Source organism: Entelurus aequoreus, linkage group LG05, assembly GCF_033978785.1.
Source record: "Entelurus aequoreus isolate RoL-2023_Sb linkage group LG05, RoL_Eaeq_v1.1, whole genome shotgun sequence".
In the NCBI taxonomy this organism is placed as follows: Eukaryota; Metazoa; Chordata; class Actinopteri; order Syngnathiformes; family Syngnathidae; genus Entelurus; species Entelurus aequoreus.
Window position 1 is genome coordinate 53975650 of NC_084735.1, and position 26009 is coordinate 54001658.

The 26009-nt window shown below is 39.6% G+C and overlaps 1 protein-coding gene across 2 annotated transcripts in view; it reads right to left on the reverse strand.

Moving 5' to 3' along the window:
• uvrag (UV radiation resistance associated gene) overlaps window positions 1-26009 on the reverse strand; it is a 218797-nt gene that overhangs the window by 82093 nt on the left and 110695 nt on the right. For both annotated transcript variants that reach the window (XM_062048387.1, XM_062048386.1), the window contains exon 12: window positions 10444-10609. In XM_062048387.1, coding sequence (XP_061904371.1) covers window positions 10444-10609 — 166 coding nt within the window. The remainder of the gene's footprint in view (window positions 1-10443; window positions 10610-26009) is intronic.

The following is a 26009-nucleotide window of genomic DNA, read 5'->3' on the forward strand; positions in this document are numbered from 1 at the left end:
CAACCCAAAACAGCAGGTGAACAAGGGAACAAGGGTCCACCGGGCCCACGCAGTCAGGGGCCAGCGGCAGGCCATAGACACACACGCCCAGCAAACAACAAGGCACAGAAGAAGCAGGGGACAGTCAGCCCCCAAGCCAGTGAGAGACTACACCCCACTTGGGCAGAAAGACGGGACACCCTGCCCCGGAGGGCCCAGAGTCTCCCTGCAGACACAACAAGCCTCAGGAGAGCACGGCAGGGCCCGCCCCATCCAAGTCGGCCGCCGCAGGACCACCCAGCACGGGGCTGCGGGAACCACCCAACCCACCTGTAGGGACCCTAACGATGGAGATGCAACATCTAGCAACTGCCCTGGCAGATGCTCCCTCTGAGGTAAGAGGAAGAGATAAAAAATATTTGAAAAAAAAAAAAAAAAGAGATCACAGACACGCTGACATACAAGGTCACTACCCAAGCAGCTGGCCGAATTGCAACACTGCAGAATACCCAGCAGCACACCGAGCTGCCATGATAGACGCGGGGACTAGTCCCAGCAGGGCCCAATCAAAGGCATCCCAAAGGGGTGGACGGCGGGAACCAGGGGCCCCAGACACGCAGCACATTCATAGCAAACGTGTTGAAGAAATACCAATATCAAGATGATATTTAAAAAATGAGCGAATCAGTGAACTTGAAATGTGTCAAGTTTCATTCTATTGTTCCGAGTTGATATGGAGAATTTTACTGTCTTTTAAGTGACGTTTTCTTCGTAAAAATCTAGCATCTTTGTATCTTTTATCTGTTATTTGAGACTGTTCTCGTGTTGAGAAAGTAGCTGAAAATAAGCTTCCTCTACTTGAAAGACCAGCAGCTGCCAATGGGTTCCAATCCACTTCTCGTTCCTTGAATCCTTTAATCTCACATGCATTATCAGTCACGATAGCAATGCCATGGTTTGGTCTTTTAAGCTCCAAGTCAGTAACTACGTTTCCATGCACTAAATTAGACTGAGTTCGTTTTTTGTACTTTCACAGTGTCCATGCACACACTCTAATGCGACACTGGGGGGCGCTTATTTCATTTTAGCGCGGATAAATTAATGTATTTTCTGGTTGACCTCTGACGTCAAACGAGAACATCTGCGGATCCTTATCACTTGTTTTAAGTGATGTCCGCTGTAATATTGACACAGATATTACGTCTCCAATGGCTATGCTGATGTTAAATAGCAGACAGCATCAAGGAATGATCTTGGATTGCGCTACAAACATGACAATACTACCAAGACTGTATCGGGGCGGATGCAGGTTTGAAGCAAAGAAAAACTGGCGGCAGAGTTTTTCTGAAAGAATTTTCGAACAAAGAATTATGGAAACAAAACTTTTGAGTGTCTTGGAGTTCACTCAAAAGGCTCTGTGGATTGATGGAAGGAGTTTTAAATCCGAAGGATAAGACTGTTTGTGCCCCGACTGATACAGTTCCACATGAAGATTTCTATTGTTCTGGACTATCTTGCCAGTTGTGCAGAAAGTTCATCAGTTTGGAGTGCACAAATTCAGTGTGAAAATGTTTGTGTACGCTTTATTATTCGCCTTTAATCTACCTGCACCATTATCTTTCATCTAAATAATTTTTTGTTCGGGAGTCCAAATTAAGCTAGCATTTTACATTTCCTCAGCTACCTTCTTAAATAAATCTGTTTCTTTTTTTCACCTGCACTTCAAAATGTTCTGTTCTTTCTATTTGTGAAGCAAAATAAACAGTCTCCTCTTAATTACAATTGTTGCTACGTTTTTATTGAATGGTATCCGCTTCCGGGTTATATCCCGCTCGTTGATACTGGTGCAAGCGCAATACAAAGGGTCCTCTCCGGCCGCACACACCCCCTCGAGAGATGTGGTTTTCAATCGCAGAATCCAGGTGTGTTAGTCCGATTTTTCAAAAACTGAACACGATCGGATTCAGGTGTTTCCATGGGCTGTAGGAGTCTTATTTAGAGCCAAACTATTTTAGAAATCGGACTAATTTAGTGAACGGACACATACTCACTGACAGCAGCTTATAAAACCTTTGTTTGCCTTTGTGTGAGACTTGAAAAGAGGGCGAGGCAACTGTCATGTGCCCACCAGACACATTTTCTCTTAAATGAAAAATATTGTCTCATTGTATTGATTACGTCATACCCCTACTATCGGTTCACCGTGCGTGACTGCTCGCCGTCTGTTCGCTGTTGCGAAAAAGGCTAAGTATCGCTCTGTGTAATTTTAATTGTTCTACAGCTTTCTTTATCACTTCTCAAACATATTTAGTGGTACTATTTAACTTGCAAATCACCCGATCTCTGTCCCACCACCCTTTCCTCAGCTAGCTAGCTGCTAAGCTAGCGCGGAGAAAGGCAGCGCCGGTCAGAAGGTAAGTAGGAAGCTACTCCCGCACACCGCGACCACTTCCCTGAGGACAGCAGGAACTTCACTCGGTGACAGAAAACACTGTGAGTAATGGCTTCCTGCGCGTCTTGCACCATACTCACAGAGAGGTTGGCTCTGCTAGAGGGCCGTGTCCGCCAGTTAGAGCAGAGTAATGTCGTAACTTTAGATGTTGCGGACACATCTGCTAGCGTTAGCTGTAGCGAGCTAACTAGCCCAGCTTGTAGCAGTCCTAAGCGGCCTACAAGCTACGGTGTACCGGTTGAGACGCATAATAGATTTAGCTCTTTAGCTAGTCCTACACCCCAGTCTACCGGGCACCACACCTTAGTCATAGAGGACTCCATCACCCGAAACATAAAGCTTAGCAAACCAGCCACAATAAAGTGTATCCCCGGGGCCAGAGCACCTGACATTGAAGCTAATCTTAGGGAGCTAACTCGCAACAGGCCTAGTAAACACGTACGACAGGCTAATCGCACCACTAATTATGCGAATATAGTTGTACACGTTGGCTCCAATGACACTAGAATGAGACAGTCAGAGATTACAAAGAGAAACATAGCCAGGACTTGTGATCTCGCCAGAAAGATGTCCAGGCATCGAGTAATTGTCTCTGGTCCCCTGCCTGCGAGAGGCAATGATGAGAGATATAGCAGATTAGTCTCGCTTAAAAAGTGGCTGGCTATCTTCTGTAGGCAACAGGGACTAACGTTTATTGATAACTGGCCCTCTTTCTGGGGCAAACCAGGTTTGCTGATGAGAGACGGCCTTCACCCTAACCAGGAAGGCGCCATCATCCTGTCTAGAAACATAGACTACTATTTAAGTCTCACTTGACTGACTACACTAGAGCAAGCCCGGTCACAGGCAATTACAATGTCTGTTAGTCCGGGTGAGGAGTCAGTTAAGCTAGAACTAGCCAGCGCCAGGCTGGATAATCCATGTACGCATAGCAATTCTCTTAGAATAATACACAATTCACATAATGTTTTTTCTGTTGTGTCTGTGTCAGAGGTGGACATGCATTCTACTGAGGTGGCAAATTATGATGTGTCCAGTCTATTGCAGCACCAAGCAAACAATCGGAAAATTCCCGTCATATCAATTCCTAGATATGGTCGAAACTATTTAAAGTGCACTACGCATAATAAACGCAGCATTGTTAATATTGCCACTACGGATAATCTTAACAAAAACTCGTCAAAACAGCCCAATACCTATAATATGGGCTTTTTAAACATAAGATCATTGTCTCCCAAGGCGTTATTAGTTAATGAGGTCATTAGAGACAACAATCTTAACGTCATGGGTCTTAGCGAAACCTGGCTCAAACCAGACAAATTTTTTGCGCTCAATGAGGCATCTCCTCCTAACTATACGAATGCGCATGTTGCCCGTCCTCTTAAAAGGGGAGGGGGTGTCGCACTAATATACAATGAAAATTTCAACCTTACCCCTAACCTAAATAATAAATATAAATCGTTTGAGGTGCTTACTATGAGGTCTGTCACACCGCTACCTCTCGACCTGGCTGTTATCTACCGCCCCCCTGGGCCCTATTCGGACTTTATCAGTGAATTCTCAGAGTTCGTTGCTGATCTAGTGACGCACGCCGACAATATAATCATAATGGGGGACTTTAATATCCATATGAATACCCCATCGGACCCTCAGTGCGTGGCGCTCCAAACCATAATTGATAGCTGTGGTCTTACACAAATAATACATGAACCCACGCATCGCAACGGTAATACAATAGATCTAGTGCTTGTCAGGGGTGTCACCACCTCCAAAGTTATGATACTTCCATATACTAAAGTAATGTCCGATCATTACCTTATAAAATTTGAAGTTTTGACTCATTGTCAACAAGCTAATAATAATAATAACTGCTATAGCGGCCGCAACATTAATGCTGCCACAACGATGACTCTTGCTGACCTACTGCCTTCGGTAATGGCACCATTCCCAAATTATGTCGGCTCTATTGATAACCTCACTAACAACTTTGATGATGCCTTGCGCGAAATTATTGATAGTATAGCACCGCTAAAGCAAAAAAGGGCCCCTAAAAGGCGCACCCCATGGTTTACAGAAGAAATTAGAGCTCATAAATTATCATGTAGAAAACTGGAACGCAAATGGCGCGCGACTAAACTTGAGGTTTTCCATCAAGCATGGAGTGATAGTTTAATAACTTATAAACGCATGCTTACCTTAGCTAAAGCTAAATACTACTCAAATCTCATCCGCCTCAACAAAAACGATCCTAAATTTCTGTTTAGTACAGTAGCATCGCTAACCCAACAAGGGACTCCTCCCAGTAGCTCCACCCACTCGGCAGATGATTTTATGAATTTCTTTAATAAGAAAATTGAACTCATTAGAAAGGAGTTTGAAGACAATGCATCTCAGCTACAACTGGGTTCTATTAACACAAATACGACTGTATATACGACGGACAATGCCCTCCAAAATAGTCTCTCTATTTTTGATGAAATAACATTAGAGGAATTATTACAGCGTGTAAGTGGGATAAAACAAACAACATGTTTACTTGACCCACTTCCTGGGAAACTTATCAAGGAACTGTTTGTATTATTAGGTCCATCAGTGTTAAATATTATAAACGTATCACTTTCCTCCGGCACTGTTCCCCTAGCATTCAAAAAAGCGGTTATTCATCCTCTGCTTAAAAGACCTAACCTCGATCCTGACCTCATGGTAAACTACCGACCGGTCTCCCACCTTCCGTTTATTTCCAAAATTCTCGAAAAAATTGTTGCACAGCAGCTAAATGAACACTTAGTGACTAACAATCTCTGTGAACCTTTTCAATCCGGTTTCAGGGCAAATCACTCTACGGAGACAGCCCTCGCAAAAATGACTAATGATCTATTGCTAACGATGGATTCTGATGCGTCATCTATGTTGCTGCTTCTTGATCTTAGCGCCGCTTTCGATACCGTCGATCATAATATTTTATTAGAGCGTATCAAAACACGTATTGGTATGTCAGACTTAGCCTTGTCTTGGTTTAACTCTTATCTTGCTGACAGGATGCAGTGCGTCTCCCATAACAATGTGACCTCGGACTATGTCAAGGTAACGTGCGGAGTTCCCCAGGGTTCGGTTCTTGGCCCTGCACTCTTTAGTATTTACATGCTGCCGCTGGGTGACATCATACGCAAGTACGGTGTTAGCTTTCACTGTTATGCTGATGACACTCAACTCTACATGCCCCTAAAGCTGACCAACACGCCGGATTGTAGTCAGCTGGAGGCGTGTCTTAATGAAATTAAACAATGGATGTCCGCTAACTTTTTGCAACTCAACGCTAAGAAAACGGAAATGCTGATTATCGGTCCTGCTAGACACCAACATCTATTTAATAATACCACCTTAACATTTGACAACCCAAACAATTACACAAGGCGACTCGGTAAAGAATCTGGGTATTATCTTCGACCCAACTCTCTCGTTTGAGTCACACATTAAGAGTGTTACTAAAACGGCCTTCTTTCATCTCCGTAATATCGCTAAAATTCGTTCCATCTTGTCCACTAGCGACGCTGAGATCATTATTCATGCGTTCGTTACGTCCCGTCTCGATTACCGTAACGTATTATTTTCGGGTCTCCCTATGTCTAGCATTAAAAGATTACAGATGGTACAAAATGCGGCTGCAAGACTTTTGACAAAAACAAGAAAGTTTGATCATATTACGCCTATACTGGCTCACCTGCACTGGCTTCCTGTGCACTTAAGATGCGACTTTAAGGTTTTACTACTTACGTATAAAATACCACACGGTTTAGCTCCAGCCTATCTTGCCGATTATATTGTACCATATGTCCCGACAAGAAATCTGCGTTCAAAGAACTCCGGCTTATTAGTGATTCCCAAAGCCAAAAAAAAGTCTGCGAGCTATAGAGCGTTTTCTATTCGGGCTCCTGTACTCTGGAATGCCCTCCCGGTAACAGTTAGAGATGCTTCCTCAGTAGAAGCATTTAAGTCCCATCTTAAAACTCATTTGTATAATCTAGGCTTTAAATAGACCCCCCTTTTTTAGACCAGTTGATCTGCCGTTTCTTTTCTTCTCTCCTCTTCTCCCCTGTCCCTTGCGAGGGGGAGTTGCATAGGTCCGGTGGCCATGGATGAAGTGCTGGCTGTCCAGAGTCGGGACCCCGGGTGGACCACTAGCCTGTGCATCGGTTGGGGACATCTCTGCGCTGCTGACCCGTCTCCGCTCGGGATGGTTTCCTGCTGGCCCCGCTGTGGACTGGACTCTCGCTGATGTGTTGGATCCACTGTGGACTGGACTTTCACAATGTTATGTCAGACCCACTCGACATCCATTGCTTTCGGTCTCCCCTAGAGGAGGGGGGGGGGGGGTTACCCACATATGCGGTCCTCTCCAAGGTTTCTCATTGTCATTCACCGACGTCCCACTGGGGTGAGTTTTTCCTTGCCCGTATGTGGGCTCTGTACCGAGGATGTCGTTGTGGCTTGTGCAGCCCTTTGAGACACTTGTGATTTAGGGCTATATAAATAAACATTGATTGATTGATAACAAATTAAAGAAAGGAAATAAATAGGAAAGAAAACTTGGCCAATATGCATAACTGGGAAGTTTACCTGTCCTAACAATGCTTTTCCCTGGAAAGAGACAATTTATGTAGGATAATGTGGTTTGAATGTGGCTCGTCCCTCTTCTGCTGTGCACATGGTGCCCGTTAAAAGACATCAACTGTTACCCCACTTTTTTTTCTCGAGTTCACATGTATTCCAGCCAAATTATTCATCCACATCATGTAATTTCCTCAAGTTTGTTTTTTTTCGCAAATGTAGTGATGTGCACATTTATACATTTTAACTTTAGTCAGAGATAACGATAACTGTTTTATTAAAAAACAATCACCTTTATACTTGGGGCAAAGCCCAAGTGAGGTAGTGCTATTTAATGGTTGGGCCCTGTTCTCAATCAAACACTGGACATCTGGATCACATCTCTTTAAATCTCCCCTAAGCTTGAGCTGGGCTCTATCTACACAGGAAGAAAAAATGTGGGCGCAACATGGTGATTGTGTCCGCTGACTTCAGAAGGGTGCCGCATCTTATTTTCAGACAATTGAAGAGCCATCATTCTACAGCGGCATCATTCTACAACACAATGGAGAAGGGAAAAAGACTTGTGTAATGTTAAGCATTTTAAAGGTTGAACATACTTTGGATTTGGGTTGCATAAATCTTCATTCACATTATTAATGCTCTTCAATTTCTAGATGACAACTTTTAAAAATTTCCCAAAAGGAGCTGCAGCAATTCACAATATTGCGATCATGCCAATTTATACAAATCAAACCAATCCCAGCAACTTTCCCGCACATTTGGCCAATCAGCGTAATTTTCGCCGATGGAATTTGTCCCTCATTGGCGCTGAAACGCGCACGTCAAATGTCTAATAAAAACATATGGGGTTTTTTTGTCGTGTAGACGAAGCAGCAGCAACAACATGTAACAATATATCAACTATATTACTCAAACTGCCATGCCTAATTTCAAATCTGTGTGGTATAAAACGAGTAAAAAACAACAAAATATATTATTTAAAAAAATGTTTTTGTTGAAATCATGTGCTTTTTGAGGTTAAGGTTACAAGAAACACTTAAAACATTGATGACAAATTCATAAAATCAAAAGTTGATTGACTATTATTGAAAAAAATCCCAAAAACATTGCAACCTTTACAGCAACTTTTTAAAAAGGTGCCACAAATGTAGACATTTCAGGCAGCAACAATCACAAAAGAAGCCCACAAAATCCTGGGGGCACTAATCAAATAACTGACTTATGTTTATTTATTTGTCTTTATTACTGTCTGAGCATTAAGGTGAGTGAGCAGCTGTGCCATGTTATTGACTTGGCCGAAGTTAATAGAAAGACTTCCTATCAACTGTTCTTCCGGGAACTCCCATAAAGAACGACAGAAAGACCTTACAAATAATGACAATACAGTGGTGTTGTACATCAGTGCTCGTTAGAAATACTTTCTAAATATCAAACAAAGGCCGACCTGTATGAAAACCCAAACAGTTTTTCAGATGAAAGAATAAAGTAACCAACTAATTAGTTCCAGACACCCAAAAATGTGAATATAAAGCACATCTTATAGAGAACAGTTAGTTTTACAAACAATGTTTTAGAAACAATTACTTAAAGTGTATAAATAAACATTTGATATCACTTTTACTGAAAACCTGGCAAAAACAGTGATGAGCGGAGAAGGAGGAGGGCAGGGGAGAGCCATGCAAACACCGCCTTTGTATCTTGGTGCGACTTCTTTCCTGAATTTAACCATGTTTCTCACCTTATTTATCAAAGTGCTGCCATTTACAACTTCAACTCAACAGGGAACGTAAGTAAGGAGAAAATTACTATCAAACTAGGACCCACAATGCAAGACTGACTGTTAATCCTGCCAGGGTTTGAGACCCTATCATATCCCACCTCACTTATCACAATTGGCTGCCTCTTTCCGACACTTTAATCACTAGTTGTTTTTTTTACATCATTAGAACTGGCTAGGTGCTTTCCGTCTAGCCACACATCATTTTGCAGCGTGAGTATGGCCCGCTAGGGCCTCTGAGGTCATAAACATGTACAGAGGGCGTTCCTGAAGAGTTTGGTCCCACTCTGGGACACCAAAGGCCACTGGCAGATTGCTGTGTCTGTCAAGCACACAGCCCAAAAGTTTATTTTTTGATGATCCATCCTGTTGTAAATATCCTGCATGGAGGGAAAGGCATACAGTGCAGCAAGGCCTCCTGTCACACGGGAGCGTAAAGCAACTCCAAGTGATTCCCTCCAGCTGTTGCCATGACCTAATCGCACACAGCAATGGTCACTCAATCACAGGCTATGATAATGTCTCACTTGTTCACACACTTTCTCTCTCTTGTTATGGATGTCAAACATAGTTGACTGACAGCAAAACAAAACGCAAAAAAAGTATTTTACTTCGATAATCAACATAACTGATGTATAATATGTTTACTATAATAAAACATGTCTATTAATATGATAAAAATAGGCAAAAAATTATATGGGCTTGCATGTAAAATCTCATTAGTGCTCCAATACAAAGCTGGACAACCAATTAACATCTAAATGTCTTCCAATAAGCTCCCAAAGTTGGTCTTTTCTTGAATTTTAGTCCAGACAGTTACAAAATGTAGTGTGAACATTCATGGTAGGCTATATGCTGCTAGGAACTAGCAGCTACACAACAGCAAAGCACACAGTAGCACACCAGCTAGACATACATCATAAGTATCCTGATTGAACAATAATGCCGTCTAAAACAGCATTTTATGTCAATATAAACAAGTATCAAATAAATATAGTTACATATTACTTACATATACAAATTCCCCAAGGCAGAAGGTAATTAGAAATTCAATAAAGTGCCTGAATCATTTAACTTACTGCGTCATGAGTTTAACTTAATGAATTATTTAGGCCACTAGGTGTTGCCAAAATATATATATTACAACCCCCTTCAAATTAAAGACAGCACAAGTCCATTTCGGACGGTTAATACAATATAAGTTTGTATTTTTCATATTACCATGCTTTTCTGTTTGACTAATTTCACACGATCAGTTATCCAAAAATGGATGTGTGAATGGATTGGACAGTTCCAACACTTTCTTACTTACTCACATACTTCCCGTCATGTAAATATGTGTGTTCACTAGGATCACTCCGTTATGAAATAATTACGCTTGCTAATGCATTTTAAACCAAACACATCTACAAGGATCATTTCATTCTCACATTTCATTAAGTGTTTACGACTACAGATTAGCAGTTTTAAAAAAAACGGTTTATAATAGCAATGACAAAAAATAGGTAAAAATTACCCCTATTCATTAAACATCTCACAATGTATATCCTTTCAAATCAAATCAAAGTTTCTATGAGAATGAATTGCTCAGCATGTGAATATTAAAGCTCTTTGGGCGACTTACTCTCTCTCCTTCTCTGTGAGTCTGTCTGTGATGGTGTCCTTGATGGAGGAGCGTGATCCCTTGTGGATTACTGGATACCTTAGAGGGATATGCAGGAAGCATGAAATCATCAATACCAAGTGTGCCGTGTAACCCAGGGCGACCGCCACTCTCCCATCATCCTTTGCTGCAGGAAACAGAAATAAACATAAACTAGTATCAGATCACATTAAATTGAGATGTCATTTATCAATATCAACAAAACAAATCACAAACGTAACATGTATTTAAAAAGTACACAACTTAAACCATCCACATCTCTCCACATTAGCAGAGCAAAAACTACAAAACACACAATGGAATAAAAAAAAGATTACCGGTAGAGGAACCAAGTCCACATCTGGTGAACAAGTAAAGAAGGCAATGTGTGTCCAAACTGCAGTTTAATATTGACACGCTAATAATGAAATGCTGTACAGAAAATGTGGAATTACGGGAAAAGCAGGCATATTTGGTATGTGGAATATTGTTTGCAACTTCGCATGCATGTTGTACTTGATTAATTAATTTATTGATTTATTTGACAGGGAGAGTGTACATTACTTAACATTGTTGTAAAGGTCCCAGAATTTGCTAAAATTACTTTTTCTTTTTTTAATCGGATGCCCCTGAACAGATCTTAAAATATTCTACCAAATACAGGAAAAAGTTATACAGTGAAAAAAGCAATTCAATTAAAAGTGGGCCCGGGTCAATATTTGTTAAGTCAGGTCTATTCAACTGCTGGCCCCGTTTTGCCCGCCGAACATCACCCAAATAGGTTTGATGAAACCAATAAAACTAGGGTTGATAATGTATGCAGTACTACAGCAACCCCGCAGGCATGTGTCACAATGAAGCAGCAGTGATGTTGAGTCGAAGAAGACTACTCATTCAACCCTAGAAAAAAAATCTAAATAAATTGCAAAAATCTGGCTTTTAACAACAACTGGACAACAAAGTAATGTTCTACCCCGAGCAAATGCTCGACAGGACCTTTTAAGCGAAGGACACATTGATCCAGACAAGCAGCAACAATGGTAGAAATCCCAGCATGTAAGCTTCATCACGAAACTTGGTCAAACATTTGCAAGAAGATATAACTTGTGCATAAAGATATTTCGTTTGTTTTGTATTTAAATTGCTGACTTTGTGATGTTATTTGTATTTGTGGTCATTTTGTTTTTTGTCTGAGTAACGAACAGACCTCGTTTAATACATGTAGCGCTTATTTTGACCAGTAGAGGGCTACAACACTAATTGTGATAAGTCACATACAGTGTGTGCAATGTTTGGTGTGTGAATGTTGTGTAATGTCTATGTGTTTAAAAAGTTATAGTTTATTGTGTGAATATATTAACACTCAACCTATTTTATTTATTTAAAAAACACAATGGACATTGTGTAAAATACACAAATAATGTTATACTTTTGTTATGTTTATTTTGTGTTAATATTTTCAGTCTTATCAACCTCAATGAAGATAGAAGTGTAAGGAAATAAACTAAGGAAGGAAAATAATTAAAAAGAAGGAACATCCATCCTCAACAAAAACTGGAGTTTCTTTTTCTTTGTGCTTTTAACTAGCTGCGCACGCTGGAACCGAGTAGCGAGGGCAGAATAATGAATTTGTTGACAGTGCGGTGTGAAAGCCGATGTGTTTACTTTGCAATTAAGTAAACGCAGTCTCAAAGAAATATAATCTGCGGAGGCACTTTTTGACGAAAGATCCACATCACATGGAAAAGATAGTAAAAGATGTGCAGCAGCAGTGTTTATGGATCTAACTAAAGCATTTGACACAATCACAATATTTTAATAAAACAAATAGAATGGTATGGCATCAGAGGGTTTGTTTTAAACTGGATTAGAAGTTACTTAACCAACAGGAAACAATACGTGAAGCTCGGCGAACACACGACTACAACGCTAAATATGTCCTGTGGTGTACCCCAGGGATCAATACTAGGACAAAAAATGTCCAATCTTTATATAAATGACATTTGTAAAGTTACAAAAGACTTAAGGTTAGTATTTTTTGCAGACGATACAACAGTGTTTTGTTCAGGAGAGAACACACAAAAGCTAATACAAATGATAACAGAAGAAATTAACAAATTAAAAAGATGGTTTGACAAAAACAGACTATCCTTAAACCTTAGTAAAACTAAAATAATGCTATTTGGTAACAATAGAAGGGAAAGTCAAACACAAATACAAATAGATGGAATAGAATTTGAAAGGGTAAATGAAACCAAACTTCTAGGTATAATGATTGATAAAAAAAATAACTGGAAATCTCATATAAAAAAATATACAACATAAGGTGGCAAGAAACACGTCAATAATGAATAAAGCTAAACATGATCTAGACCAAAAATCACTCCATATTCTCTACTGCTCGCTAGTGTTACCATATCTGAGTTATTGTGTAGAAATATGGGCAAATAACTACAAAAGTACACTTCATTCATTAACTGTGTTACAAAAAAGATCAGTTAGAATAGCACATAATGTTGGATATAAATACATTCAGAACTTTGATTCATTGAATCGAAAATACTGAAATTCCACGACATGATGAATTTGCAAACAGCTAAATGTATGCACAAAGCAAACTATAACCTGCTACCAAATAATGTAAAATAATTATTCTCAACAAAAGACGAAAAATATAACCTCAGAGAAAAATGTAATTTAAAACATTTGTCTGCACGTACAACACTTAATACATTTAGCCTTTTGTATATCAGTATGTGGAAATAAACTATGGAATGATTAAGCAAAGAAATCAAACAATGTACTAATATGATCCAATTCAAGAAACTCTTCAAACTTAAAGTGTTTACAAAGTACAAAGAAGAAGAACCATTAACATTCTGAATTTATTCCATCCATCCATTCATTTTCTAGAAATTCTTATTTATCTCACCATATGAAATATAACTTAGTTCACTATTTATTATTTATTTATTTTTAATGATAATATTCATGGAGTATATTGTGAATACATTGAGAACAGAAAGTGAACAAAAGTGTTAGCAACTGCTATGTACAAGAAAAGGGGTAGGATTAAATAGCTCTGCTTCTTCCTACTCCTTTTCGAACATGTTGAATAGAGAAACTGGAAATTGTGATGTATCATGTTGTATGCATGCATGTTCCAAATAAACTTAAACTCAACTCAATCAACATTTCTATGGAGCCCTTGGACTCTTGAAACTGTGGCCCTCTTCATTATGTAGTTGAACAGCCCTGCGTTAAGTCAATTAACCCAACGATAAAGTAAAAGTTTTACAGTGTCGATAAATCGCCATGTGCATGAGTGTCTACGGCTTTAAAGAGCATTCACACTTTTTATAGGTTTCAGCAGCTGTGCGCTTTTGTGCCATAGCAGAATGAAAGAAGGGGGTGAATCCTCTTGTCCTTTATTAAGTGTCTTTGACTTTTTGTGCGGCGAGCATCACAACAAAATAGCCCGTGACTAACAAATGTAGTAGCGAACATGGACAAAATAATGACAAAACCAAATGCAACTGCACCATTGTGGGAACATTTCAGTTCAAACCTTTAAAACAAGATGAGCCCATCAACAAGTGCAAACGCCGTTTCCATATGAGTTGGGAAATTGTGTTAGATGTAAATATAAACGGAATACAATGATTTGCAAATCATTTTCAACCCATATTCAGTTGAATATGCTACAAAGACAACATGATGTTCAAACTGATAAACATTTTTTTTTTTGCAAATAATCATTAATTTTAGAATTTGATGCCAGCAACACACGACAAAGAAGTTGGGAAAGGTGGCAATAAATACTGATAAAGTTGAGGAATGCTCATCAAACACTTATTTGGAACATCCCACAGGTGAACAGGCAAATTGGGAACAGGTGGGTGCCATGATTGGGTATAAAAGTAGATTTCATGAAATGCTCAGTCATTCACAAACAAGGATGGGGCGAGGGTTACCACTTTGTCAAAAAATGCATGAGCAAATTGTTGAACAGTTTAAGAAAAACTTTTCTCAACCAGCTATTGCAAGGAATTTAGGGATTTCACCATCTACGGTCCGTAATATCATCAAAGGGTTCAGAGAATCTGGAGAAATCACTGCACGTAAGCAGCTAAGCCCGTGACCTTCGATCCCTCAGGCTGTACTGCATCAACAAGCGACATCAGTGGGTAAAGGATATCACCACATGGGCTCAGGAACACTTCAGTAACCCACTGTCAGTAACTACAGTTGGTCGCTACATCTGTAAGTGCAAGTTAAAACTCTCCTATGCAAGGCGAAAACCATTTATCAACAACACCCAGAAACGCAGTCGGCTTCGCTGTGCCTGAGCTCATCTAAGATGGACTGATACAAAGTGGAAAAGTGTTCTGTGGTCTGACGAGTCCACATTTCAAATTGTTTTTGGACACTGTGGACATCGTGTCCTCCGGACCAAAGAGGAAAAGAACCATCCGGATTGTTCTAGGCGCAAAGTTCAAAAGCCAGCATCTGTGATGGTATGGGGGTGTATTAATGCCCAAGACATGGGTAACTTACACATCTGTGAAGGCGCCATTAATGCTGAAAGGTACATACAGGTTATGGAGCAACATATGTTGCCATCCAAGCAACGTTACCATGGACGCCCCAGCTTATTTTAGCAAGACAATGCCATGCCATGTGTTACATCAACGTGGCTTCATAGTAAAAGAGTACAGGTACTAGACTGGCCTGCCTGTAGTCCAGACCTGTCTCCCATTGAAAATGTGTGGCGCATTATGAAGCCTAAAATACCACAACGGAGACCCCCGGACTGTTGAACAACTTAAGCTGTACATCAAGCAAGAATGGGAAAGAATTCCACCTGAGAATATCAAAAAATGTGTCTCCTCAGTTCCCAAACGTTTACTGAGTGTTGTTAAAAGGAAAGGCCATGTAACACAGTGGTGAACATGCCCTTTCCCAACTACTTTGGCACGTGTTGCAGCCATGAAATTCTAAGTTAATTATTATTTGCAAAAATATAAAGTTTACGAGTTTGAACATCAAATATCTTGTCTTTGTAGTGCATTCCATTGAATATGGGTCGAAAAGGATTTGCAAATCATTGTATTCCGTTTATATTTACATCTAACACAATTTCCCAACTCATATGGAAACGGGGTTTGTAGGAGTCAGTTTGCTGAATGTGCTCGAATACAACAAACAAACTGCACACCCGCTTGAAACACAACCACCCGACAGTCCACACACACTCACTGAGGTGTTTGGTGTACAAGATCAGTGCAAACAAAACAGTGCAAAAGTGTGCTTCAAATCATTGTGGAAGACATGCTGCCATTTAATACAGTTGAAAACTAGCATTTCTAAAAATGCTGCAAGCGTTTGATAGACATTTGTCATGTGGTCATGTTAAGTGTTCCTCACTCGGAATCTGCCAGACTTAAGTTTTGTTTTGTTTTTTTGCACATGACCTGTTAATAATAGGGCTGTAACGGTATTGTAGATAACACGGTGTTTTGGTTTCAAAGTCTTCACAATAATGCCGTGACGTGTGACAATATCAAACGAAAACTTGGTGAGCGTAGTTTTTTTCTGGCGCTTTAGTGTTGGCTGGGTCTAAAATGAAACTACGTTTCCCAGAACTCTTTGCACAGCATGGGAGCGGCAAAGCTGGGATGTGGAACGCCGTAAGCAGGAAGTGAATTTTCCTAGTAGGTAAGAGGAATTGTTTTGTTTTTTGGACATTTCCTGAAAATTTTATCAAACTGGGTCTGAGTTATGTTGCTAACAAAACGGACGAACAAACCCTAGTGAAAATAAACTTCTTTGGCGGAGGTAAGAAAGTGTGTGTTCTGCAAAGCAAAGAGTACCACTTTTGTCTCAAACCTTTCCAGACCAACACAGCCAGCTGGTCACGTCACATAGCACCAAGGGAAATCACCGCGGAGCATGCTGGAGCTTATCCAGCTTCACTCAGGCGGAAGGCAGAGTACACCTTGGACAAGTCATCACCTCATAAACCGCCACCCAAAAAAGCTATTTGAAGCCAGCAAAGCTAGACATCAGTGGATGTTTAAATTTGTACTTTCAAGACATCAATTGTAAGTGTTATTTTTATATTTGCTTGAAACAGTAGATGTTCCTGCACAATTATTAGCATTTAAAAATACATGTTGTAGTAATAAATATGATTACAACATTTGAGCAATTACAGTAAGTGTGTTTATCCTAAACATTCCAGCCACTTCATTTTACACATTATGGCATCCTTTGTTTTTTGGAAATATACCACAATATAATCGTACCGTGGCCTTAATACTGTGATAATATCCTACAGTGATGTTTTGATACTTATTACAACACTGTACATCTGCTTATAGTGTAGTGTTTATATTGTTACTCTTCACTTTTGTTTAACAAGGTCCCAACTTGGTTGTCAGTTAAGTAATGTACAAATGTACCTCTGCCTACATGTATGATATTGAAGTGCAACTTATTTTGTCAATATTTTATTTAGCCATTTCATTTATTGTTTTATGTGTATATATTCGAGGGCCTCCCACCCACTTCTTAACATATTTTATTGTTAAAAGACAAAGTATATGTTATTGTTATTGTTGTTTTATTCAACTTGAAGATTTAAACGTTTACATTCCTATTACATTGTTAAAATATACCAGAAATACAAGTGTATTGCATTTGAAAGAATATGCATGCATTATTATTATGTATTATCATTACATAAGTGGTTAATTTGGTCTCCAAAAAAAATGAATTTGAGATACCAGCGGTCTCTCTGCTTTTTGTTATGCTTTAAGTTGCGACCATAATTTTAAGTTTATGTTGCGTGAAAAAAGAACAAATAAAAGTGTAGTTACGATTGCTAGCTGGTGCTGTGAATGCCAGAAGGAACCCTGCAAGACCCACCCCAAAACATCCGGTCTAAAAAGAGGAAGACAATCACCGAACTGAAGAAACAAAATACGATCGACTGTGCAGCCAACGCACACGGCAGCCATGCACTCAGCACCTCTTGAAGCAGCTGCCAGCTACCACAGTAGCAGACAATATCCAAAAGGCAGACATACAGTACAATCACGAAAATATAGAGAAGCTACGAATGGGTGTTCGCGACAGAGAAGCAGCTTGAAGGAGACACCAGAAACAGTCTGTTCTCCCAAGGAATTAACCACCAGTGCCCAGAGTGGAACTTTTTGTGTAAGCTACAAGCACAGTAAGGGTGAAGTACTGCTGTGACTTCGGAGGCGAATATCCAACAACTTATCTGCGGTTGCTATCCAAGGTAAATGTTGTACATTATCTAACTCAAAGAGCTCCTTATGCAACAAAAACAATCTCTTTCCAATTGTAACATGACAGAGAGTGTTGCCATATATCACGGGAGAAACAAGTAACATGCTCTATATGAAAACGTTGCTTACAATAAACAGGCTTGGCAACACTGGATGAAAAAGCAGCCCAAAGGAGACACTGCATCGTCCAGACTCCCAGGTAAATACAGTACAATATCATTGTTATTATTTTATAAAACTACTGGAGTCGTTTCAGTTCAGTTTATTCATTTAAAAACAACCCCAGTTGGCAAAAGTGCTGCAGAGACAGAAGAAATAATTTGGAAAAAAAGTGCACGCAGTGTCAAATTTACATTGTAACACAGACGAATGAATAAAATACAATAATAAAATGTACCTTAAAAGAAGTGCAAAATATATCAACAAAAAATATTAAAATGTAACAAATCAATAAAAAATTTATAAAATAAGAAATAAAACGACCAAGATATCCTGCCTAACTGGATTTGAACGCCAGGGAGTAAATATATGTTTTTAACCTAGATTCAAATTGGCTCAGAGACTGGGAGGACCTAATAGATAGTGGAAGGTTGTTCTACTCTCCCTTCCACTGAAAAGGCTCTATCTCCTCTGGTTTTAATTCTGTTTTTAGTACAGGGGTAATGTGCTCATGTCATGACGAGCAGGAGAAGTTTGCAAGCGCTGCAGCCGCTGGAGAGAGCCCTGATTCAGGCCTACATACAAATAATTACAGTAATCCAGGCGTGACGTCACAAATGCATGGATAGCTCTTTCAAAGTCAGACTGTGAAAGATACTGTTTTATTTTTGCAAGGAGTCGTATGTGAAAGAAGTTAGATTTCATGACAGAGCAGATTTGTCTGTCCAGCTTAAGCAAGCTGTCAAAAATAACTCCAAGGCTACTTGCTGATGTGTGGCAATATGAGGATAGAGGCCCAATAGCACTCTCATGTCCTTGCAGCAGGTTTGTTTGACCAAATGTTTTGACCACGTTGTTTGTAGTACATTCTATTGTATTGAACAGTGTTTCTTTCTTATCTAAAAATTTGTTTTTAATTTTCAAAAAGTTGTCACATTAAAGTTGCGGTGCTTGGGGTTTAAGAATGGGAGCAAGCACAGATTACATTTATTTAAATTAATTTATATGGGAAGTGTTTGCAGTTACAAGCTCAGTCGTGGAACAAATCGTGTTCATAAGTTGAAGTACAGTACCCAAGTATTTAAAGAAGACATGATGAGCACAACCATTCTATTCTCCCAACTAACCTACAGTATGCGGGGGGCATCAGCAGGTACTCACTCACCTGCCTACCATGGAGAGGGAAGAGGGGGTTAATGTCCGAAGATTCGACTGCAAGATTGAAAGTGGAATCAGACTCCTACAGCCATGGTCGCTTTCATGCTAATGAGTGTACGTTGTGTTTCGTCATTTACAATTAAAGTTTAGAATAACTATCCAAAACTTTCCACAAAGACATTGAAGACATTGTTGGTATTCTTGTCCAAGACCAGACATTCGCAGACTACCAAAAAAATGGATGCTGAAAACACACTGCCTGTCATTCACACATCAAACAACAGTGTTATTATTTTCTCTCTGAAAGTCAAACTCCATTTTCATACCGATGATGTGTCAGTATTTATTTTATTATTGTAGGAGTAAAGACACATGTTTATAAACGAAGAAGTTGCAATATAATAACACTTTAAAAAGGTAGAGAACCAATCAACCAGACGTTATCGAGTTGATGGTTTCCTTGAAAACATCTGGAACTAGATTGACAGACCTCCACCAAGGCTGAACAATCCTAATTTGAATCAGCACCAAACAGAACACCTACACTTCCTTCATACACCATTATTTTGTAGGTTAATGTGTATATGTTCAGAATTTAAGGAAAATGTTGAAAAAAGCTACCTTGTCAAAAATATAAGTGTTAGTTTACCTTGTGTGTTTTAATGGAAATATTTAATAGCAATATGAAGGACACACAAATAAGTAAAATAGTTCAACTTTGGGGTCAGCTAGCGGACATTTAGCCACAAGCAACACATCAGGGTGCAACTAAAGACAGACTGACAAGGTGAGTTGACAAAGAAAGCTTGTTTAAATGTTGGGAAATGATGCCGCTTCCTGCAGAAACACTTTGACGGCCAGCAGGATTAGGGCTCCCAAATGACCCTGACCCTTGATTCTAATGTGGAACATCCATCCCCGAAGGCCAGTAAAAAGTGGCTCCAACACACATTTGAACAATTCTGGACTTGATCTGGCTCTTTTTGGGACAGACCTCACACAAATAAGAGTCAGGATAAGCCGTTGAGGTAAAATGGAGTTCAGTGGGTCTTCCTGTAGCATATTTCAAGAATTCTACAAAAAAACAGAAGTTTGTGGCTGGAAAATATTCACTATCTTGAAATTAAATAGCAGCTCTTGAGTACATGTGAAAATCTCTCTACCAGAAAGAGAGAATTAAATATGTATTTGCCAGCAGTTACCCCAGTATACCATTTTAGTCTTTGTCTTCAATAGTACTACTTACCAACTAACAACTACAATTTTTTCACTTCTGATACGATACTAATATTGGACCCTGGAGTAGTGTCAGCATAAATCATACATACTTTTATTATTTGATAGTATAGAATGTTGTTAGAAAAGGCTTGATCAAGTGAACACTAACCTATTTTTCGATAACTGTCTAAAATAGACTTAGACTGTGTTTAATTAAACTGAAGTGGAGTCATAGTAGTTTATTTGGAGACACCTTGAGGCCCCAATATTTCATGAAGTAAACCCCATGGCACAGTAAGTTGAATGATGTGGACACGTTTGTTACTGGGTAATTTCTAATAAGCTTCTTCTGCCTTGGAGACGTATGTGTAAGTAATACGCAACTATAAGTATTTGATACTTGATTATATTGAAAAATGTGCTAATTTAGACTGAAGGATTGTTTAATTAGGACGCTTATTATGTATGTCTAGCTTGTGTGCTATTGTGTGCTTAGCTGTCGTGTAGCTGCAAGCTCCTTGGAACCTATATCCTACCATGTATATGTTTTTTAATGACTGGACAAATACAAGAAAAGACCGACCGTGTGTGCTTATTGGAGGACATTTAGATGTTAACTGGCTGTGCAGCTCTGCACAAGTAGGACTGCTTGTATCAGAGCATAATATCAGAAAGCTTAAAGGCCTACTGAAACCCACTACTACCGACCATGCAGTCTGATAGTTTATACATCAATGATGAAATCTTAACATTGCAACACATGCCAATACGGCCGGGTTAACTTATAAAGTGCAATTTTAAATTTCCCGCCACACTGCCGGTTAAAAACGTTTTATTATGCTGACGTATGCGTGTGACGTCACGAGGACAAGGGAAGTATTCGGAGCCCGTAGAAAAAGCTCTGTTTTCATCTCATAATTCCACAGTATTCTGGACATCTGTGTTGGTGAATCTTTTGCAATTTGTTTAATGAACAATGGAGGCTGCAAAGAAGAACGTTGTAGGTGGGATCGGTGTATTAGCGGCTGGCTGTAGCAACACAACAAGGACTAGCAGACGCCTAGCCGATGCTAGCCGCCAAACCCACGGATGAAGTCCTTCGTCGCGCCGCCGATCGCTGGAACGCAGGTGAGCACGGCTGTTGAGGAGCAGATGAGGGCTGGCTGGCGCAGGTGGAGCGCTAATGTTTTTATCATAGCTCTGTGAGGTCCGGTTGCTAAGTTAGCCTTAGCGTCGTTAGCAACAGCATTGTTAAGCTATACCAGGCTGAGAATTATTAACCGTGTAGTTACATGTACATGGTTTTATAGTATTGTTGATCTTCTGTCTATCCTTCCAGTCAGGGATTTATGCATTTTGTTTGTATCTGCATTTGAGAACGATGCTATCACGTTAGCTCAGTAGCTAAGTGTGTCACCGATGTATTGTCGTGGAGATAAAAGTCACTGTTAATGTCCATTTCGCATGCTCGACTCTCATTTTCAAGAGGATATAGTATCCGAGGTGGTTTAAAATACAAATCCGTGATCCACAATAGAAAAAGGAGAGAGTGTGGAATCCAATGAGCCAGCTTGTACCTAAGTTACGGTCAGAGCGAAAGAAGATATGTCTTGCACTGCATTCTAGTCCGTCACTCTAACGTTTCCTCATCCACGAATCTTTCATCCTCGCTCAAATAATGGGGTAATCGTTGCTTTGTCGCTCCGAATCTCTCTCGCTCCATTGTAAACAAAGGAAAATTGTGAGGAATATTACCTCCTGTGACGTCACGCTACTTCCGGTACATGCAAGGCTTTTTTATCAGCGAGCAAAAGTTGCGAACTTTATCGTCGATTTTCTCTACTAAATCCTTTCAGCAAAAATATGGCAATATCGCGAAATGATCAAGTATGACACATAGAATGGATCTGCTATTCCCGTTTAAATAAAAACAATTCATTTCAGTAGGCCTTTAAATGCTAGGCAATATAAGCCGATACTTGTTATTTTTGACTGATATCAGACTGTCGTAATGTGGTGTCCGAGGGCCAAATGATAGGATGGCAGACTTCCTATTTGTTGGAAGCGTGGCATGTTTATTGACAAAGCACACCTTAAAGGCCTACTGAAATGACATTTTTTTATTTAAACGGGGATAGCAGATCCATTCTATGTGTCATACTTGATCATTTTGCGATATTGCCATATTTTTGCTGAAAGGATTTAGTATAGAACAACGACGATAAAGTTCGCAACTTTTGGTCTCTGATAAAAAAAAGCCTTGCCCCTACCGGAAGTAGCGTGACGTAGTCAGTTGATCACCTCCTCATATTTTCCTATTGTTTTCAAAACAGCTAGAGCAATTCGGACCGAGAAAGCGACGATTACCCCATTAATTTGAGCGAGGATGAAAGATTCGTGGATGAGGAACGTTAGAGTGACAGACTAGAATGCAGTGCAGGACATATCTTTTTTCGCTCGGACCGTAACTTAGGTACAAGCTGGCTCATTGGATTCCACACTCTCTCCTTTTTCTATTGTGGATCACGGATTTGTATTTTAAACCACCTCGGATACTATATCCTCTTGAAAATGAGAGTCGAGAACGCGAAATGGACATTCACAGTGACTTTTATCTCCACGACAATACATCGACGAAACACTTTAGCTACGGAGCTAACGTGATAGCATCGTGCTTAACTGCATATAGAAACAAAATAAATAAATCCCTGACTGGAAGGATAGACAGAAGATCAACAATACTATTAAATCATGGACATGTAAATACACGGTTAATGCTTTCCAGCCTGGCGAAGGTTACCAATGCTGTTGCTAACGACGCCATTGAAGCTAACTTAGCTAGGGAGCTAACGTGATAGCATCAGGCTCAAATGCAGATAGAAACAAAATACATAAACCCCTGACGGGAAGGATAGACAGAAAATCAACAATACTATTAAACCATGAACATGTAAATACACGGTTAATGCTTTCCAGCTTGGCGAAGCTTAAAAATGCGGTTGCTAACGACGCCATTGAAGCTAACTTAGTATAACGGGACCTCACAGAGCTATGATGAAAACATTAGCGCTCCACCTACGCCAGCCAGCCCTCATCTGCTCACCTGCGTTCCAGCGATCGACGGAAGGAAGAAGGACTTCACCACGATCATCCGTGCGGTCGGTGGCTAGCGTCGGCTAGCGCGTCTGCTATCCGAGTCAAAGTCTTCCTGGTTGTGTTGCTGGAGCCAACCGCTAATACACCGATCCCACCTACAATTTTCTTCTTTGCAGTCTTCATTGTTCATTAAACAAATTGCAAAAGATTCACCAACACAGATGTCCAGAATACTGTGGAATTATGAGATGAAAACAGAGCTATTTTGTATTGGATTCAATGGGGTACCGATACTTCTGTTTCACTGGCTACGTCACGCGCATACGTCATCATCCAAAGGCGTTTTCAACCGGAAGTTTAGCGGGAAATTTAAAATTGCACTTTATAAGTTAACCCGGCCATATTGGCATGTGTTGCAACGTTAAGATTTCATCATTGATATATAAACTATCAGACTGCGTGGTCGGTAGTAGTGGGTTTCAGTAGGCCTTTAAACACGTGTAAAACAGAACAAAAAAATGTAAGTAGCGACCTAAACTATCAAAAAAAAAGAAGAAGCAAATAATCTACTCACTCAAATCAATTAAATAAAGCATGTATTTTGGCATAAGCACATCTGAATCGTTCACAACAAAAAGCCTGCCGCATATAACCCTTACGCTCTTTTATAGGGCTTCCAATACTACCTGGAATGTGCCACTGTTGCTCTTAGGTTGGCTTACAAACACAATCTAACATTTATACACATCAAAACAGTTAAACTACAATATTGTGTATTCATAGTGTTAATATGAAGGAACCCAAATATACTAATGCTATTTAATCCTCATATCTCTCAAATCTAACCTAAATTTAGATTAATTAAATAGAAAAAAAACAACTAAACCCCAGTGAGTTGGTATGGGCTGATGTCGTCAGTGATGACATAATCAACCCCACAAAACCAGGAAATAACTGGCGGATCCGCCACAAACATTTCTGTAGGTGAGCTGCTACCACATGTAAGTATCTTGCAAACAGATAACTTAATACATCTAACTAAAACAAAAATTAAACTAGTACTGCTATAAATGCTGGCAAACCAATAACATAATGACGTGAATTAGACCTGTTGAGACGAGTTAGGAGTACAACTTTGTCACACGGACCGATATCAATATTGGATCGGGACACCCCTACCACCAAGTACTTCATCTTTGTATGTACACTGGTTTTGTGTAAAACAAAACAAAACATTTACAGTTTAATGTATTTAAGCCATCATCATTTGACAAAAACCATACTACAGTACAAAAAATTGCTGAACAAAAAGGTGCAGAGATCCAGAATTGGAAACTTTTCACCACAGACCATAAACAACTATTATTGAATCTCTGTATTTTAACCTATTTTATTTTCTATTTATTATCCATCATATATTATTAATCAACCTTTATTATAAAACCTATTCACTTTTACCTTATATTTTGAAAACAGTTTTAACATGCTTATGACATATCCATTGTAAATTAGCATTAAGCTGGCACATTTTGAAAAGTGGCGCCCTATTTTTGGGCGCTTTGTTGGTACCGAAAATTAAAACATCTAGAGGAAGTCCGCTACGAATACACCTGTTTGCCGCAAGTGCTTGAGCCGGTGCGGAGTCTGCCACCGGAAACAATGTCACGTGCAACAAAGGTATCGAAATATGGTAGCATTTGATATTACGTGAACTGTTATCTGGTAATCACAAAATACCGAATTCGGTACCAATTCCTACTCACACAACTTTCCTATTCTTAATGTACGAAAGCCTATTGTGTGCCTTTAACCAGTTTTGTAATGTTCCTATGCCTTTAAGTTGATAGGTCAATCTGTGACGTCATTTCCCCTTTAAAGCACGTCTTTGTCAGAATAGCCGGTTTCAATCAGTGGTGGCAGCCAGCCTTGTGTGCGTTGACGACTAAATGTAAGTTTTGTCACATACTGTTACAGCATTTGAACTGGATGTCGTGCCTTGCTACTTCTGCAAATGTTTGGTGCATTGTATGCTAAGATCAGTTGTTTTTGGGTCGATTGAGAGATAATTAGTCTCGTTGACGGCGTTTACATCCACGTGTAGTTTATTTAACGTCATTGCAACTGCGATGGCGGAGTTTGGCCTTTAGATGGCGACAGAGACCACATAATCGCCATGTATGGCTCTGAAGCTTAGAAACTTGTTGGAAGTTCATACATAGTTAAATGCAGTATATATGTTGTTGTTATGCACACCTTTATATTATATCATATTATGTATGCATATCCATGTATATTGCTGCATATTAATGAGTATATAATTGGATTTTAATTGTTCCTCTTTTCCTTATTTGTTTAGACCACACACACAAAACCATACACATTTAAATCTACCTTTCAACAATAAAGATGATTAAAGGATTCTCTGGCCGGAATCTGTCCATTGTGTCCCAACTCTAAAAGAACTACTATCCCTTCCATACATTGGTCCTTCGAGCCGGATAGAGTTCCACCATCAGACACTATGGAGTCATCACCTGCTGATCACCAGCCCTCTGTCAGGCCAAAAAGAGACATTAGACTACCACAGCATTTGGCCCCTTA